At 52.7% G+C, this 17774-nt stretch overlaps 1 protein-coding gene across 3 annotated transcripts in view; it reads left to right on the top strand.

The window, feature by feature from the left end:
- Window positions 1–17774, top strand: part of LTBP4 (latent transforming growth factor beta binding protein 4) — a gene marked incomplete at its 5' end in the record, with an annotated part of 63502 nt that overhangs the window by 25916 nt on the left and 19812 nt on the right. For 2 of the 3 annotated variants that reach the window (XM_081868644.1, XM_081868645.1), the window contains 12 exons: window positions 1315–1545; window positions 4565–4797; window positions 7343–7448; window positions 7735–7809; window positions 8034–8156; window positions 9752–9916; window positions 10264–10440; window positions 10819–10905; window positions 13553–13684; window positions 15015–15140; window positions 15233–15358; window positions 16871–16996. In XM_081868644.1, coding sequence (XP_081724770.1) covers window positions 1315–1545; window positions 4565–4797; window positions 7343–7448; window positions 7735–7809; window positions 8034–8156; window positions 9752–9916; window positions 10264–10440; window positions 10819–10905; window positions 13553–13684; window positions 15015–15140; window positions 15233–15358; window positions 16871–16996 — 1707 coding nt within the window. The remainder of the gene's footprint in view (window positions 1–1314; window positions 1546–4564; window positions 4798–7342; window positions 7449–7734; window positions 7810–8033; window positions 8157–9751; window positions 9917–10263; window positions 10441–10818; window positions 10906–13552; window positions 13685–15014; window positions 15141–15232; window positions 15359–16870; window positions 16997–17774) is intronic. The other variant, XM_081868646.1, reaches the window with a different exon arrangement.

The raw sequence follows: 17774 nt of genomic DNA, 5'->3' as shown, positions 1-17774 counted from the left end.
TTGACCCTCCTCCATGAAAATAGCTGTTTACTTGGCCGTTTTCCTATGTTGCGAAGGCTGAAATTTCAATTCAGTGGAGCACTTCCTGTTCCCAACCCTAAACCTGCGGAAAGCCATCTAATTCGACTTTGATTTGATTTTGACATGTTTTTAGGAGGTGATTTAATTATTGTTTGATTTTATATCAAGGTTATGTATCTGATGTTAGCCATCCTGAGCCCGACTTCGTCCGGGGAGGGCTGGATATAGATAAAAGTTTATTATTCCTTTGTAAGAAAATATGAAATAACATAAAACCACTTTTGCAGGCCAAAAAATAATAATAATCAATGGGGGGTGGCAATAAATTTTCTGCACCGGGTACCACCTGCCTTTCCTACGTCTCTGCAATATGGGGCATCTCACGTACAGACTTTTATTTGGGGGGGGGTCAATGTTGAGGTGCCTACTGCTGGGACCCCGGGGCTCTCTCCTCCTTCCCCCTCCCCACAGTCGTGTGTCCCCAGAGGCTTTTCTTCCCCCAGGGGAGAGTCTGCACCCTGGACGGAGAGTCGGCCTTTGTGCACGCGGGGGGGGGGGGGGTCCAAAGAGCCAGGGGGGCCTCTGTCCTGGGAAGCAGCTGCACCTAAAGGGGAGACGGGATTATTATTATCATCATCATCATCATCATCATCATTATTTTATTAATTCAACTTATACACTGCCCTATTCCCGGAGGTCTCAGGGCAGCTCACAAACAAGACCACAATGTATAAAATCAAACCACAAACAATAACCCCCCCAAAAAAGAACCACCTTCTAAAAGGGTGTTGGATGTCAATAAATTCAGCCAAAGGCCTGCTTAAAAGGAATGTTTTTGCCTGGTGCCTAAAGGTGCATAATGAAGGCGCCAGGCAAACTTCCCTGGGTGGAGCATTCCACAGACGGAGAGCCACTGCAGAGAAGGCCCCGTTCTCATGTTGACGACCTCCGGACCTCTCAAGGAGGAGGGATGAGAGAGATGGGGAAGGTGGAGGGATTTATGTTATTGCTGCATTTATTTTATTGCATTTATAGCCCTGTTTTCCCCATTCTACTTTGACCCCCACAACAACCCTGCGAGGGAGGCCAGGCTGGGAGGCAGCGGGTGGCCCCCAAGGACACCCCAGGACTGAGGGCAGAATTTCAAACCAGGTCCTGGTCCTGCGCTAACCACTAGGCAACACTCTCTTCCAACTAGGCGAAAAAGGAAAACACCCCACTGGATTCTGACTCCTGTCTGCAGGTGTGGCTGCTGGCCTGATCTCTCTCTCTCTCTCTCTCTCTGTCCCCCAGTCCTCTGCCCCCTCATCTGCCAAAATGGGGGGGTCTGCCTCAAGAAGGACAAGTGCCTCTGCCCCCCCAGCTGGACGGGGAAGTTCTGCCACATCCCAGCCCACCCTCGGCCCCACGGACAGCAGGCACCCTCCCGCCGCGAGACCAGCGCCCAGGCCGAGGGGGGGACCCAGCCCATGGCCAAGTCCACCTACACCCTCCCCATCGCCAACCACCACAAGGAGCGTGACGGTAAGACGGGGGTCGGGAGAGGGGCGGCGTGGCGGCGGGTTGGGCTAGATGGCCTTGGGGGGTCCCTTCCAGCTCTCCCCTCCTGGGATTCTAAGAGGAGTAAGGGAAGGGGGGAGGCAGGATGGAGCCGAGGGGGCAGGAGGTTCCAGAATGCAGTTAAGTCATTTTGGGCACCCTGCCCACCTCGGATTCTTAATCCCACCCCCCAAAAAGCATCGATATAGTAAGAATGAATAATAATTTTTATTATTTCTACCCCCTCCAATCTGGCTGGGCTTCTCCAGCCGTTATTCAGAAAAGCACGTTGCACGACTCGTCGAGGAAAGAACACCCTGAAATCCTAAGCAGTAACAATTCGTTGCCTGTTTCGGCAAGATCTAATTAAAAGCAGGGAGTTTTCTGAGAGGAACCCCCCCCCCCACCGCTGTCCCCTTGCCTCTTGACGCCCTCCCCCAGGTCATAAGTATCTTATTTTTCCTTCTTTTAATAATTTCAATGTGGTGACAGTAAGTTTTCTGCACCGGGTACCACCTGACCGTGCTATGCCACTGCATCCCTTCATGGTTGCACCACCCCCTTTGGGAATCTCGGAGTTAAATGGTGTGGGTGTTGGGGAGGGGGAACACGCCCAGCTGGGAAGCCGGTGCGAGTGCGAGGCCGGATCCTGCGCTGCGTGGCTTCCCGTGCTGTGAGGACCCTTGGGTGCCCACAGGGCCATGCTGCGTCAAGCACAGCCAAGACCATTCTGGTTTGAGTTGGCAGGAGAGACACCCCCACTCCTTACAGCTCAGGGGTAAGAACCCCAGAAGAGCCCATCTAGTCCAGCCTCCTCTTCTCACAGGGGCCAAATACCCCCAAAGAGCCTAGCATTCAAGGTAGACTGCGCCTGGACCTGGAGGCTCCATTAGAGCCTCAGAATAATAATAATAATAATAATAATAATAATAATAATAATAGTAGTAGTAGTAGTAGTAGTTATTTTTATTTATTTATTTATTTATTTATTTATTTATACCCCGCCCTCCCCAGCCAAGGCCGGGCTCAGGGTGGCTAACAAGCAATAATAAAAACAAGTTGAATGAATACAACATAAAAACAAGATTAAAATACAACATTAAAATATTGAAATTTTAATTTAATTTAACTAGAAGAGCCCATCTAGTCCAGTCTCCTCTTCTCACAGTGGCCAAATACCCCCAAAGAGCCTAGCATTCGAGGTAGACTGCGCCTGGACCTGGAGGCTCCATCAGAGTCTCAGAAGGGCCTGGCTGCTGGATCAGGCCCTCCAGTCCAGCCTCCCGTTCTCAAAGTGGCCATCCAGGTACCCCCAAGGGAAACCGGCAATCAGGATTCGAACACGAGACCGACTTGTGGTTCCCAGCGACTGGGGGCAAGAGGCTCCCTCGCTTGGCGCTGGCAGGAGATCCCTTTAGGGTGGGGCCGGGGGGCTCCTTTTTGGGGCTGGCTCCTGGAAAAGGGATCTCTGCCAGCCAGGAAGGGACGGAGCAGACATCCAGCGACAGAGGAGATAAATGTTTGCTGGAGGGACGCCTGGAATTCTTCTTTTTGGGGGAAGGCTGAGGGACACGCTGCCTGCCTGGAAATATTTGAGGAGATATCGGCAGGAATGGGACGCGTTGTCTCTTCCTCCCCGCCCAGCCAAAGCCGCCCAGACGCAGCTGGAGCCTCAGAGGCGCAGATGAAGCAGGAGGAGGAATTTGGCAGGGGAGCCTCCATGGGCAGCAGCAGTCTACCTTAGAGGTGCTGGAGGGAGGGGAGGGGGAGAAGCAGCAGGTGGGGCTCCGCCCTGCTTCCCTGGCTATAACATAATCAATGTTATTTATATCCCGCCCTCCCCGGCCAAAGCTGTGTTCAGAGCGGCTGACATCAATAATATGCATAATGCAATATACAATATGCAAATAAAATAAAATAACATTCCGCATTCATTAAAATAATATAAGTAAAGGTAAAGGGACCCCTGACCATTAGGTCCAGTCGTGGCCGACTCTGGGGTTGCAGCGCTCATCTCGCTTTACTGGCCGAGGGAGCCGGCGTACAGCTTCCGGGTCATGTGGCCAGCATGACTAAGCCGCTTCTGGCGAACCAGAGCAGCGCACGGAAACGCCGTTTACCTTCCTGCCGGAGTGGTACCTATTTATCTACTTGCACTTTTGGGTGCGCTTTTGAACTGCTAGGTTGGCAGGAGCAGGGACCGAGCAACGGGAGCTCACCCCGTCATGGGGATTCGAACCGCCGACCTTCTGATCGGCAAGTCCAAGAGGCTCAATACTATTAAATATCAGCACTTCAAGATGAAACAGAAATCCACTCTTAGCAGTTATTTTTTGCTCTATAGGACACATTTTTTGCTCTATAGGACACACTTTTTCCCCTCCAAAAATGAAGGGGAAATGTGTGTGTGTCCTGTGGAGCGAATGCAGGCTTTCACTGAAGCCTGGAGAGGGAGAGGCGTCAGAGCGCTCCGAAGGCTTGCGGATAGCAGCCTGAAGCCTGAAGCCCAGGGAGCGCAGTGCCAACCACCGCAAGCTCTGGGAACAGTGGCGAGGTTGCGCGCAATCTCGCCACCTCTCCTGGAGCTGTTCTGGGGGCTGGGGTCGGGGGAAGCTCGGGCTTCCCCCGTCCCCAGCTCCACAAGCTCCGGGAGCTCTTTGGGGCTGGGGGGGAATAAAAAAAATTCCTTTATCCCCCCCCCTAAAAACTAGGTGTGCCCTATAGTCCGGTGCGCCCTATAGAGTGAAAAATATGGTAATTTCTAAACTCCAGTCACTAAAACAACAGCAAGCCACAGGGCACAACACTTGGTTGGGGGGTGGGCTGGATGACCCCCAGGGCTCCCTTCCAGCTCCACAATTCTACAATTCCCCAAATCCCTTGGTTTGGGTCTTGCCTGCCTTCCCGGTCTTTGGGGATCCCTCTCTGTCCCCTCTTCTCGGGGCTCAAAGGCCCCTTCAGCCTCCCTCTCTGCCCCCCTTGACCCGTCTCTCCCCCCCCCCAGGTGTGGCCTCCCTGGCCAGCGTCCACGTGGAGCACCCTCCTGAGGCTTCGGTCACCATCCACCAGGTGGAGCGCGTGAGCGAGGAGCCGGCGGGGGACGCCAACGCCCTCCCCCTCTCCCGCCCGGCCCTCTACAGCGTCCTGGCGCAGAGCAGCCCCCGAGACACCCCCAGCGGGGGCTACGGAGAGGGGGCCGGGTTCGGATACTGCTTCCGGCAGCTTCGTGGAGGAGAGGTACTACTTGGGGGGGCATGGGGGGAGAGGGGGGGGCAGCTGTGGCTCATGCAGAGGACCAACCCCCCCATCAGCTCACTTCCAACTCAGCCCTCTAGGGCAAAAAAGGGGGGTCTGTTTAGAAAACCCTCCGTAAATGGGGGGAATCTAGGGGTCTCCCACTGTTCCTTAAAAAAGCTAGCGGCTCTCCGTTGTTAAAAACATAAGAGGAGACTTCAGGATCAGGCCAGGGGCCCCCCAGTCCAGCTTTCTGTTCTCACAGTGGCCAAATACCCCCAAGAACTTAGAAATCCAGGTCATGTCAAATTGAATTTCAGAATGATATACAAAACAAGTATCAACCAAGGAGTTTTTATTTTGATAACAACTTTTCTTGATCATTTCTGTTGTACAGTTTTCTAAACCAATAAAGCATAAAAAAGAACTTAGGGATCCAGATAGACTGCCTCTGGACCTGGAGGTTCCATAAGAACGGAAGAAGCAGGGGCATCAACTATAGGGGGTCTGAGCACCCCAAAAATGTTTGGTTGTGGCTGCTCAGCACCCAATCCGCAGGGACCCCACATGACCTCCGGCGCCTCGTGAAGCCCTGGAAGTCACGTCCGAGGCCAACCAAGACCTCGGAGATGCGGTCGGAGGCCTGGCGAGAACTGTGACTTCTGGTGCCACCGGAATTCCAGGTTCTGAGGGCGCCGGGTGCGTGAGCTCGTGGCATCGTGTCGCACGCACTGGGCACCCATAACCCGGGGCCCAAGTTGGCAGAAGGAGAGCCCAGCCATTGGCCCATCTGGTCCACCTTCCTCTTCTGACAGTGGCCAACCAGATGCCCCCATAGGGAGCCCCCATAGGGACCTGAGTGCGAGGGCTTTCTCCCGTTATCTGGCATTCAGAGGTAGACTGTCCCTGGGCATGGAGGTTCTGCGGTCAACATCGGCCTCTGTAGGAAGAGCCTGGCAGCGGGGAAGATCACAGCCGTCCTGGCCATGGGTCGCGCCCCCCACCTCTGTGGGTTTGTCTAGAACAGGTGTAGGCAACCTAAGGCCCGTGAGCCAGATGCGGCCCCAATGCCTTCTCAATCCGGCCCCCGGACGGTCCGGGAATTGGCATGTTTTTACATAAGTAGAATGTGTCCTTTTATTTAAAATGCACCTCTGGGTTATTTGTGGGGCATAGGAATTCGTTCATTTTCCCCCTTCAAATTCTAGTCCGGCCCCCCACATGGTCTGAGGGACGGTGGTCCGGCCCCCGGCTGAAAAGGGTTGCTGACCCCCGGTCTAGAATCTGCTTTCAAAGCCATCCAAGTTAGTGGCCATGGCTGTCTCCTGTGGGAGGGAGTTCCGTAGTCCAGCTCTGAGCTGCCAGAAGGGAAGCACAGCTGTGAATTCATGTGAAGTGGAGACCGGGGGGGGGGGGGAGAGGGGGCAGAGAGTGGCTGAGCCCCCCGCTGCCTCTTTGGCAAGGGGGTCCGGCTGACTCATCTGCTTTGGCTGCAGGCAGCAGGTGCCGTTCCAAAGCCAGGAGAAACAGGAGTTTATGGGGCCCTTTTGATGGGGGTCTCTCTCCCCCCCTCCCCGCTGGGAGCAAAGCAAGGGGGGGCCTGGAGGCCTCGGCCCCAGCAGGGCGAGGTTGGGGGGCCCGGCAAGCCCTGGTAGGGGTTTCTCTTTAGCGAAATGGCTGGATTTCAGCACTTTGGGTTGACCGGAGGCCAAGAGCGGCTCGCAGATGATTGTATCAGGAGGGAGGGGGCCACCATCTGTGCCAAAAGAGGCGATTGTGAAATGGCAGCAGCTGGACTGGCTGGAGGGGGGGGCTGAGGGGCACAGAAAGAAGAACGAAAGAAGAAAGACGAGAGCGAGAGCGAGAGGCAGAAAGAGAGAGGGAGATCGTAGTCGTCTTCTCTATGTCGATTCCAGGAACACAGTTTAACTCTGTGGTGCCGTTAATAAGGATTTTCTTTGGTTCTGTCTGGAGAGGAAGATGGGACCCCTCTTCTCTCAAGGAAGGGGTGCACTTGGTGACCCCCCTTTAGGGCTTGAACAAGCAAGGGAAAAGGATGGGGACTATCTTATTTTATTGCATTATCACAGCCTGCCTTTTTCCTCACCAAGGAGCTCAAATTCATGGTCCTCCCTCCTCATGTATTCCCCACAAAGCCCCTGTGAAGTAGGTTAGGCTGAGAGGGAAACTGACCCCAAGCTCACCCAAGCAGTGGGGGGGGGATTCGAACCCAGGTCTCTCCTAGTCTGACATTCTCACCATGATGCCACACGGGCTCCTATGCACGAAGGTTTTGCACGCTTGTGAGCAGAGGGCACTGTGTACACCCTGGGGGTCGCCGTGGCTTTGCGGGGGAGGGAGCCCCTCTGCTCTGGGGGGGGGGCTGCCCTATGGAGGGATTATCATGGGCCAAACCCATCCTACAGGTGCTGACTGGAAGCTGGGCTTTTAGGGCTTCTCTGGAACAGCCAAGGTCTGGGTGATGCTGGGGGGGGGGGCTGTTTCTGGGTTAGGATCCCCCCAATTGACTCTCTCCCTCCTCTTTCAGTGCAGTGCCCCCCTGCCCGGCTTGCGCACTCGAGAGATCTGCTGCCGGGGGGCCGGCCTGGCCTGGGGGGTCCACGAGTGCCTGCCTTGCGCCAATGGCGACGTGGGTAAGGTTGCCAACTGGGCCCCCACCCTCTCCGAAGAAGGGGTAGTGGCTGGGGGGGGGGGACTGGGAAGGAGGACGTGGCTCGGACCCTCCTGGGCTGGTTGGGGAGGGGTGCCTTTACCACAGATTCTTCTCCCCCACCCCAAACTCCTGCCCTTTTGGGACACGGGACACCCCTTTGATGTGGCTTTTGGTGCAGCCCTGGAAGTGTCAATGGTGGGGGGATCTTTCTAGGGGGGCATGGATATAGCAAAGGGCTCCTCCAACCGCCTGCTCTCTCCTCAAAGGGGACGCCAGCCCCGTGGGGAGGAACGAAGTGGCCTGCCCCAAAGGCTTTCGCCGGCAGAATGGATCCTGCATTGGTGAGTGGGGGCTGGGCTGGCTGAGGACCCCTTGGTTTGTGGGGGGGGGGGCTTTTCCACCCCTGGATCCTTCTAGGGGCCAAGACAGAGCCCCCACAAAGTCCACCCCCTGGCATCTTCCCAGGTGGGGCCTTTGCTGCCCACCCATCCTGCCAGGACGGGCCTGGATCTCTCTCCCCCGGCCTTTTCTGACACCCTCTTTCTCTCCCCCCCCCCATGGCCAGATGTGGACGAATGCGCAGAGGGCAGCTTCTGCCACAACGGCGACTGCACCAACACCCGCGGCAGCTTTGCCTGCGTCTGCCACGAGGGGTACATTCTCGACTCGTCTCGAAGCAGCTGCATCTGTAAGTCGGGCACCCCTGGCACCGGCGTGGGGCGCTGGGGGGTGGAGGTGGGGGGTGGCAGGCCTCCAAGCCCGCCTTCTGTTCCTGGTTGCATGAGCAGAGCCTGCTGGATCTGGCCAATGGCCCACCAAGTCCGGCCAAGTTTAAAATGCTTTACTTACAAAATGTCCCAAAGGTCAGATTCATGCATTTATCCAGGCAGCAGCAAGGAAAACACAGGCGGAATACTCTTGGGTAGGAAATACAGAAAGGTAGCTTCAAAGACATGCTGTTGGAGCTTGCTTGGACAGGACCTCCTTGGTCAGTTGCATGGCTCAGAGAGAGAGAACAGGAAGAGAAGGCTTCACTTCCTCCTCATCGGATAAGAGGGGGCGTGGCCTAGCTGAATCTAGGAATCTAACTCTGTGGTTTTAACCCCTTCATGCACTAACTAGCTCTTATGTTTGCCTGCAAATTCCCACAGCATCTCCCAACGTCCAGCTTCGTTGAATGTCCAGCAGTTCTAGGGTTTTGAGAGAGAGAGCGGGGAAAGCTCGGCACTTTCTCCAGGCCAGACATAATTTTACAGACTTCTACGCTCTCGCCTCTCGTTCGCTTTTCCTCTAAACTAAGAAGCCCCAAACGCTGCAGCCTTTTGTTGCAGAGGAGTCCAGGCGCCCCCTTCTCATTCTGGCTGCCCTTTTCTGAAAACCTCCTCTGACACTGCCATCTCCATCTCCTTTTTGAGAGGAGGAGACCAGAACTGGGCACAGTGCTACACCCACACCACAGATGTGCAGATACACACACACACACACACACACACACACACACACACCGTATTTTTCGCTCCATAAGACACACTTTTTTCCTCCTAAAAAGTAAGGGGAGGTGTCTGTGCGTCTTATGGAGCGAATGTGTGGTCCCTGGAGGGGAGAAAAGCAGATCATGCTCTTTGTTTTTGAAAGAGGGAAGTAGGTGTTGAAACAAAGCTGCTGATCGGCAAGCGATTGGGAGGGAGATAAGGGACTCTAGAGATAAAGGAGGCTGCCTGGGAGGGGAGGTAAAAGGCCATGGATCCTCAGGATTTTAGCATTGGGTCACCCCAAATTCACCATCAGACCACATAGCATGTCCATGGCTACAGCCTGCACCAAAAAAACCTGCATCCACTGTTTTGTGGGGCCACAATGGCGCAAAAACGTGGTTACAAAGCACGGATACACATGGATCCTCAACATTTTTGCATTGAGCTTCCCCAAACTCACTGTCAATTTACATGTCTGTGGCCACAGCATGAAACACAAATACATCCACTGTTTTGTTCAGAAATATTTTTTTTCTTGTTTTGGTCCTCTAAAAACTAGGTGTGTCTTATGGAGCAAAAAATATGGTGAAATGCATCTCTGGGTTATTTGTGGGGCATAGGAATTTGTTCATATTCCCCCCCCCCCAAATATAGTCCGGCCCCCCACAAGGTCTGAGGGACGGTGGACCGGCCCCCTGCTGAAAAAGTTTGCGGACCCCTGTTGTATATCATATCCCAGCAGGCTTTAACTATACTGCACGTCCACCACATATGTGCAGATTTTGACGCCCCCCCCCTCCCCCTGCAGCCCACCACGTGATCTCGGAGGCCAAGGGCCCCTGCTTCCGCGTCCTGAGGGAGGGCGGCTGCTCCCTGCCCATCCTGCGCAACATCACCAAGCAGATCTGCTGCTGCAGCCGTGTGGGCAAGGCCTGGGGCCACGCCTGCGAGCGATGCCCGCCCTTTGGCTCAGGTGAGGGCGCCCAGGGAGGGGGGCGATGGGGAGACAGCTGGACGGCGGAAGCAAAGGCTGGAAGGGGAGCCAGCTTTGCCTGGGCTGGAACAGAAGGCTGTGTGATGGCGGGGTGGGCTAGATGACCGCTGAGGCTCCCATTCCAATTCCATCATTCTATAAGCTTTCTCTCAGCTCACGAGAGCAGAGGACCTTTTGCCCAGGGCAACCAGCCCCAGCCTGGGATTAAGTGGGGCAAGGCTGTCAGGGAAATGCCCAGCAGGCTCCAGAGTGGAGTGGGGGGTGCTGAGGGTTCCCCCCGCAAAAATAAACCCCTCTCTTCACACTGATCTCCTCCTCTTTGGCAGACGGGTTCAAGGAGATCTGCCCGGCGGGGCCCGGCTACCACTACTCGGCCTCTGACCTGCGTTACGACACCCGCTTCCTCGGCCAGGACCTGCCCCGGGTGCCCGTCGGCCGCCAGCAAGGGGGTCGGGATCCGGCCGCCAGACCCGCCCTGGCAACAACCACAGCGCCAGCCGTCCGTATGTTCCCTGGGGGGAGGCCAGAGCCCCCCCTTCCTGCTCTGCCCCTCTCCCTCTCGGGGCAGAGTGAGGTGGCTTCTCTGATCTGGATGTTTGGGGAAAAGGGGAGCCTTGGCAGGCCAGTTTGTGGAACTGGGGGGGGGCAGAGGGGGGGCAGTTCTACCGCTGCTGCCTGGCACAGCATCAGCCCCCGGCTGCGACTCCCGCAAGGACCCTTGGCGTCCCTTCCAATTATACAGTTCTTTCTTTCTAAGGCTGGCAGAGTCTGTGCCAGTGTGGATGAGGTGGGCTGGTGCTGTCTCTCATCTTGCAGGGCTGGGCATTAGGGGGGTCCTTGCCCCCTCCCCTCCTCACGCCAGCTCTCTCCCCGCCTTGCAGTGCGCTGGAGCCCCCCGCCCACCTCCTTGCCGGAGCGCCAGCCTCCCCGGCGTGTGCCAACCCAGTCTCCTGACCCACCTGTGCCAGGTAGGAAAGCGGGCACGTCAGGGGGGAGGGGGGCATTGCGCCTCAATGTGGGAGCCAGAACTACGTCGTTTAACAGACTCTGGGATAGCTCAGTCGGTCGAGTGTGAGGCTCCTACTAACAATTTCAACTGTTTACAGTGGTTTTTAAGGACTTGATTTAGCTCTCAATGCAATTTCCCATTGACTGCTGTGCAGCGCCCCCTGGTGACACATTTTTACAGCACATTTAAACATTATAACTCACGTATAGATTAGTCCTTATTCCGGTCTCACGGTTATTTTACCTTTTCAACATTGTTTTTGTATATTATCTGTAAGCTTGGCTAATGAAGAAATGAAGTATGATATTAGATCATCCCTCCCTGAACTTCAGAGCATGGGAAGTCGCCCAAAAGATATGTAATATGGCATTGAATATTTGGCTTTTTTGATTGTATTATAATTTGGAATGTTTTAATGTGATTTTTATCGGATGGTTAAAATGGAAAAAATATTTAATATTATTATTTAATATTATTATTTAATAAATTATATATGTGTGTATATATAGGTGTGTGTATATAATTAAAGAAATGCAAGAAAGCAAAGTGGCTGTCCAACGTGGCCTTACAAATAGCGGGGGAGAGAAGGCAAGCAAAATGCAAGGGAGATAGTGAAAGATACAGGAAATTGAATGCAGATTTCCAAAAAATAGCAAGGAGAGACAAGAAGGCCTTCTTAAACGAGCAATGCAAAGAAATAGAGGAAAACAATAGAATGGGAAAAACCAGAGATCTGTTCAAGAAAATTGGAGATATGAAAGGAACATTTCGTACCAAGATTACCATAATAAAGGACAAAAATGGAAAGGACCTAACAGAAGCAGAAGACATCAAGAATAGGTGGCAAGAATACACAGAGGAACTATACCAGAAAGAAATGGATGTCTCGTACACCCCAGGTAGTGTGGTTGCTGACCTTGAGCCAGACATCCTGGAGAGTGAAGTCAAATGGGCCTTAGAAAGCACTGCTAATAACAAGGCCAGTGGAAGTGATGGTATTCCAGCTGAACTATTAAAAATTTTAAAAGATGGTGCTGTTAAGGTGCTACACTCAATATGCCAGCAAGTTTGGAAAACTCAGCAGTGGCCAGAGGATTGGAGAAGATCAGTCTACATCCCAATCCCAGAGAAGGGCAGTGCCAAAGAATGCTCCAACTGCCACACAATTGCACTCATTTCACACACTAGCAAGGTTATGCTTAAAATTCTACAAGGCAGGCTTAAGCAGTATGTGGACCGGGAACTCTCAGAAGTGCAAGCTGGATTTCGAAGGGGCAGAGAAACCAGAGACCAAACTGCAAACATGCGCTGGATTATGGAGAAAGCTAGAGAGTTCCAGAAAGACATCTACTTCTGCTTCATTGAGTATGCAAAAGCCTTTGCCTGTGTCGACCACAGCAAACTATGGCAAGTTCTCAAAGAAATGGGAGTGCCTGATCACCTCATCTGTCTCCTGAGAAATCTCTATGTGGGACAAGAAGCTACAGTTAGAACTGGCTATGGAACAACTGACTGGTTCAAAATTGGGAAAGGAGTGCGGCAAGGCTGTATATTGTCTCCCTGCTTATTTAACTTATATGCAGAATTCATCATGCGAAAGGCTGGGCTGGATGAATCCCTAGCCGGAATTAAGATTGCCGGAAGAAATATCAACAACCTCAGATATGCAGATGACACAACCTTGATGGCAGAAAGTGAGGAGGAATTAAAGAACCTTTAAATGAGGGTGAAAGAGGAGAGCGCAAAATATGGTCTGAAGCTCAACATCAAAAAAACAAAGATCATGGCCACTGGGCCCCATCACCTCCTGGCAAATAGAAGGGGAAGAAATGGAGGCAGTGAGAGATTTTACTTTCTTTGGCTCCATGATCACTGCAGATGGTGACAGCAGTCACGAAATTAAAAGACTCCTGCTTCTTGGGAGAAAAGCAATGACAAACCTAGACAGCATCTTAAAAAGTAGAGACATCACCTTGCCAACAAAGGTCCGTGTAGTAAAAGCTCTGGTTTTCCCAGTAGTGATGTATGGAAGTGAGAGCTGGACCATAAAGAAGGCTGATCGCCGAAGAATTGATGCTTTTGAATTCTGGTGCTGGAGGAGACTCTTGAGAGTCCCATGGACTGCAAGAAGATCAAACGTATCCATTCTTAAGGAAATCAGCCCTGAGTGGTCACTGGAAGGACAGATCCTGAAGCTGAGGCTCCAATACTTTGGCCACCTCATGAGAAGAGAAGACTCCCTGGAAGACCCTGATGTTGGGAAAGATGGAGGGCACAAGGAGAAGGGGATGACAGAGGACAAGCTGGTTGGATAGTGTTCTTGAAGCTACCAGCATGAGTTTGATCAAACTGTGGGAGGCAGTGGAAGACAGGAGTGCCTGGCCTGCTCTGGTCCAGGGGGTCACGAAGAGGCGGACACCACTAAACGACTAAACAACAACATATAATTTATTAAATATTATTTAATAATAAAATTTAATAAGTTATGGAAACTGGCCAGAGTGGCTGGGGCAACCCAGTCAGATGGGCAGGGGACAATTATTATTATTATTATTATTATTATTATTATTATTATTATTATTATTATTATTATTTCTCCCCACCAGACGCTGGGCAGGGCGTGTGTGAACGGCGCCCCCAAGTGTGTGGTCCCGGGCGCTGCATCCCCCGCCAGGGGGGCTACACCTGTGTGTGCGACCGCGGCTTCTGGCTGAGTCCTCAGGGCACCCACTGCATTGGTGAGGGGCGCAGGCTTTGAGGGGGCGCAGGGAGAAGGCAACCCACTGGGGACGCAGAGGCGCTTGCCCAGAGTTCGGCTTCCGAAGCTGAGCATAGGGAGATTCGGTTGCATAAAAGGAAGGACTTCTTCACACAGTGTATTGTTCATCTGTGGAACTCCTTTCCACAGGATCACCAACAGTCTTTGAAATTCATGGAGGAGGAGAGGGCTTCCGATGGCTCCTCCACAGTCGCAGGCAGAAATGCTTCTGAATCCCAGTTGCCGGAAGTCAGAGAGGGGAGAGGGGCTCTGGAGTTCAAATCCTGCAGCTTTCCCAGAACAGGCATCTGCTTGGCCACTGTGAGAGCAGGAGGCTGGCAGGCCATGGGCCTGATCCTGCAGGATCCTCTTGTGTTCTTAGGAAGCTTTGAGGGTGTGCATGGCATCAGAAGGCGGCCTCAGAAGAGCCAGAGGGGCCCGCCTCCCCCAGCCAGGTGCCCCAAGGAACTGGGTGCCAGAGGGGCCCACAAGCCCCACCTGAGCCCCACAGCAGCCATCGCGACTGCCACTCAGAGGCGTTTTCTGCCTCCCCCAGCAGAGGTGGATCTCGCCACTGCGGCACTTGGGGAAATCTGTGGCCTGTAAGCTCAGCTTAGGAAACCAGGCCGTACATGCTCAGAGGTAGCCTCTCCTGGAGTGTTTTGCAGAGCTCAGCTTTTGCAGGTGGCTTTGGCCAAGGGGGGCAGCCAGGGCCGGATTGAGGTTTGATGAGGCCCTCAGCTCCCGAAGGGAATGGGGCCCTTTCTATGTCCAGCTGTCCTTTGTCCACAACAAAATGGTCACTGGGTTTTCTTTTGAATATATGCTAGATGGTCATTGATGGACCTCATCGGTATCTCAAGTCATTTGCACGTCACAAAATGTGTATTTTATCAAAGTAATTGTTGAACTGAAATACAATTAAGAAGAAGTACATTAATGGTGAAATACAATTAAGAAGAAGTATAGTAATAGTCAAATAATTATTAAGTTCTGACTTAAAATGATTGGGGGCTAATGAATTACATCCTAGGAGCCAACACAACACAAAACACTGTTGCTGGGTGTATCTTTTATTTGATTTATTTTTTTATCTTCTATTTTGGAAATGTACATCCAGGTTTTTTCCCTTTAAATTTTTTGGGGGGCCCCAAGAGAGTGGGGCCCTAAGCGAGAGCTTGTTTAGCTTATACTTAAATCTGGCATTGGGGCCAGAGGAAATGTGGGGTGGGGTTTGGGCCGGGTGTCTCGGTGGCACAACTTCTTTCCTTCTCCCTCACCCCCCTCTCTTCTCTCCCTCCCCTCCCCAGACGTGGACGAGTGCCGGAGAAGCCCCCGCCCCTGTGCCAATGGGCGCTGTGAGAACTCGGTGGGCAGCTTCAGCTGCAGGTGCCGGGCTGGCTACCAGGTGGACCCCTCCGGCTCCGAGTGCCAGGGTGGGTGTGGGGCAAAGAGGGAGGGGGCTGGGAAGGACTGCTCCCCTCCTCAGCCTCAAAGCAACACTCTCTTCCTCCTCCTCCTCCCCCAGACATTGACGAATGTGCCAAGACCCCCCCGCCGTGTGCCAATGGGCGCTGCCAAAACAGCCCCGGCTCCTTCCGCTGCTCCTGCCCCCCCGGCTACGTTCCCAGCCCCACTGGCTTCGAATGCAGAGGTAACTGGGAGGGGGGGTCCCTGCCTGTCTGGGAGGAAGGGAGAGTCTGGACAGGAGACTGAGGCTCCTCCGAGCAAGGGAGGGTGGGGGGGACAGGTGGAGGGGGCAACTTTTGGGGGTCCCAATACTCTCCCCGATGCTTTTCAACATCTTTATGTGCCCCCTCGCCCAGCTTGTCCGGAGTTTTGGGCTGGGCTGCCATCAGTATGCCGATGACACCCAACTCTATCTGTTGATGGATGGCCATGCTGACTCGGCCCCAGACACACTGATCAGATGCTTGGAAGCTGTGGCTGGATGGTTACGTGGGAGCCGGTTGAAGTTAAATCCTTCAAAGACAGAGGTCCTCTGGCTGGGACGGGACGATATGGGATTGAGGGGGCAACTTCCATCTCTTGCGGGGGTGCAATTAGTGCCAGCATAGTCCGTTAAGAGTTTGGGTGTAATCTTCGATACCTCCCTCTCTATGGAGGCGCAGATTACAGCTATAACAAAGGCGGCATTTTTCCATCTCCGCCAAGCTAAGCAGTTGGCTCCTTACCTCTCTCGCCCTGACCTAGCCACTGTGATCCACGCGACGGTCACCTCCAGACTGGATTATTGTAACTCGCTCTACGTGGGGCTGCCCTTGAGACTGACCCAGAAACTCCAGCGGGTGCAGAATGCCGCAGCGAGACTCCTTATGGGGTCCCTGCCATGGGATCAGATTCATCCGGTGCTATACCAGCTGCACTGGCTCCCGGTGGAGTACAGGGTCAAGTTGAAGGTGCTGGTTTTAACCTTTAAAGCCCTATACGGCCTAGGACCCTCGTACCTACGGGACCGCCTCTCCTGGTATGCCCCACAGAGGAACTTACGGACTTCAAACAAAAACATCCTGACAGTCCCGGGCCACAGAGAGGTTAGGCTGGCCTCAACCAGAGCCAGGGCTTTTTCGGCTGCGTCTCCAACCTGGTGGAACACTCTGTCACAAGAGACTAGGGCCCTGCAGGACTTGACATCTTTCCGCAGGGCCTGCAAGACAGAGCTGTTCCACCTGGCCTTTGGCCAAGGCACAGTCTGACCCCCATCCTTTGGTGAGCCTCACAGAACTCTAGCCCAATGGTTGCCATTAATCTGATTTGAACTGATTTTATAATGAATTGATTTTAGAATGTTGTATCATTTTACTGTTGTTAGCCACTCTGAGTCCGGATTTGGCTGGGGAGGGCGGGATATAAATAAATTATTATTATTATTATTATTATTATTATTATTATTATTATTATTTATTAAAGGTTAAGAATATGTAGAAAGCACAATGAGGTGAATTGGAAGTCAAAAGTGTGTGAAGTTAGGCGATGTGTTGTTAGTTAATGTTTAGTTGTCCTCAAGGTCTTTGTCTGTCTGTGTTGTTCTATGTCAATTGTTTTGCAATGAAGTTAAAAAGAAAAAAGAAAGAAAATTTCAAATTAGTTTCCTGCAGCCTTTCCCAAGCCCAAAGTTGAATGTGACCCCTTTCTCTCCCCCCAGACGTTGACGAATGCTCCCAGAGCCCCCCGCCCTGCGCCCGCGGACGCTGCCAGAACACGCCCGGCTCCTACCAGTGCAGCTGCCCCTCCGGCTTCCAGCCCGGCCCCACGGGCACCGAATGCTTGGGTGAGAGAGGGCAGCCAGGTTGGGGTCCATGCTCTCGGCCCCCAAAGACCACCTCCCGGGGGAAGCTGCCTTGCCCTGGCTCAGACCACTGGGCCCACCTGCCTCAGGGTTGCTTACACAGGCTGGCAGCAGCAGAGGCAGCCCTCCCTGCAGGTGCTGCCACCAGGGAGGGGCCTGGGTGCCTTCTACATGCCAAGCAACTACTCTAGACACAGAGCCCTTTTGCAGAACGTTCCCCCAACCTGCCTCCTCCTGGGACCCAGCAGCAGAGCAAGTCGGGGGTCCCTGCCAGGGTGGGTTTGATTTAAATCACAATTTTAATCACTATTCAGTAAGGCTTGATTGAAATCATATTTTTTTTATACAGAAAGATTCGTTCTTGCTGGTATCATCTTAATATTTACAACCAGTGGAAGGTTTCCTTTTTGGAATCATAAATTTTCAGAGTAGTTTTTACAGTTATATCAACAATTCCTGATTTGGTTAAACTATCAGAAATACCTAGACAGGTAATTATGAAATTCTGGTGAGGTGTCATAAGTTAACTGTTGATATTTGGACAACTTTTCTGCTGTACTTGATTGGAAGGAGATAAATAATCATTTCCTTAATAACCATTTCAACCATTTATTTAACTAAAACAATAACATTATAGCATATGTATCCATGTTTGTTAACCGATGTGGTTAAACAGTTTTTTTAAAAAAAAAACCCAACAAATTAAGACTGAATGTTAGCACACATGAAAAACTTAAAACAAATCCTTATTTCCGGATGA

This window comes from Podarcis erhardii (assembly GCF_964252035.2).
Source record: "Podarcis erhardii genome assembly, chromosome: 7".
NCBI lineage: Eukaryota > Metazoa > Chordata > Lepidosauria > Squamata > Lacertidae > Podarcis > Podarcis erhardii.
This window is presented reverse-complemented; position numbering and strand designations above follow the sequence as displayed.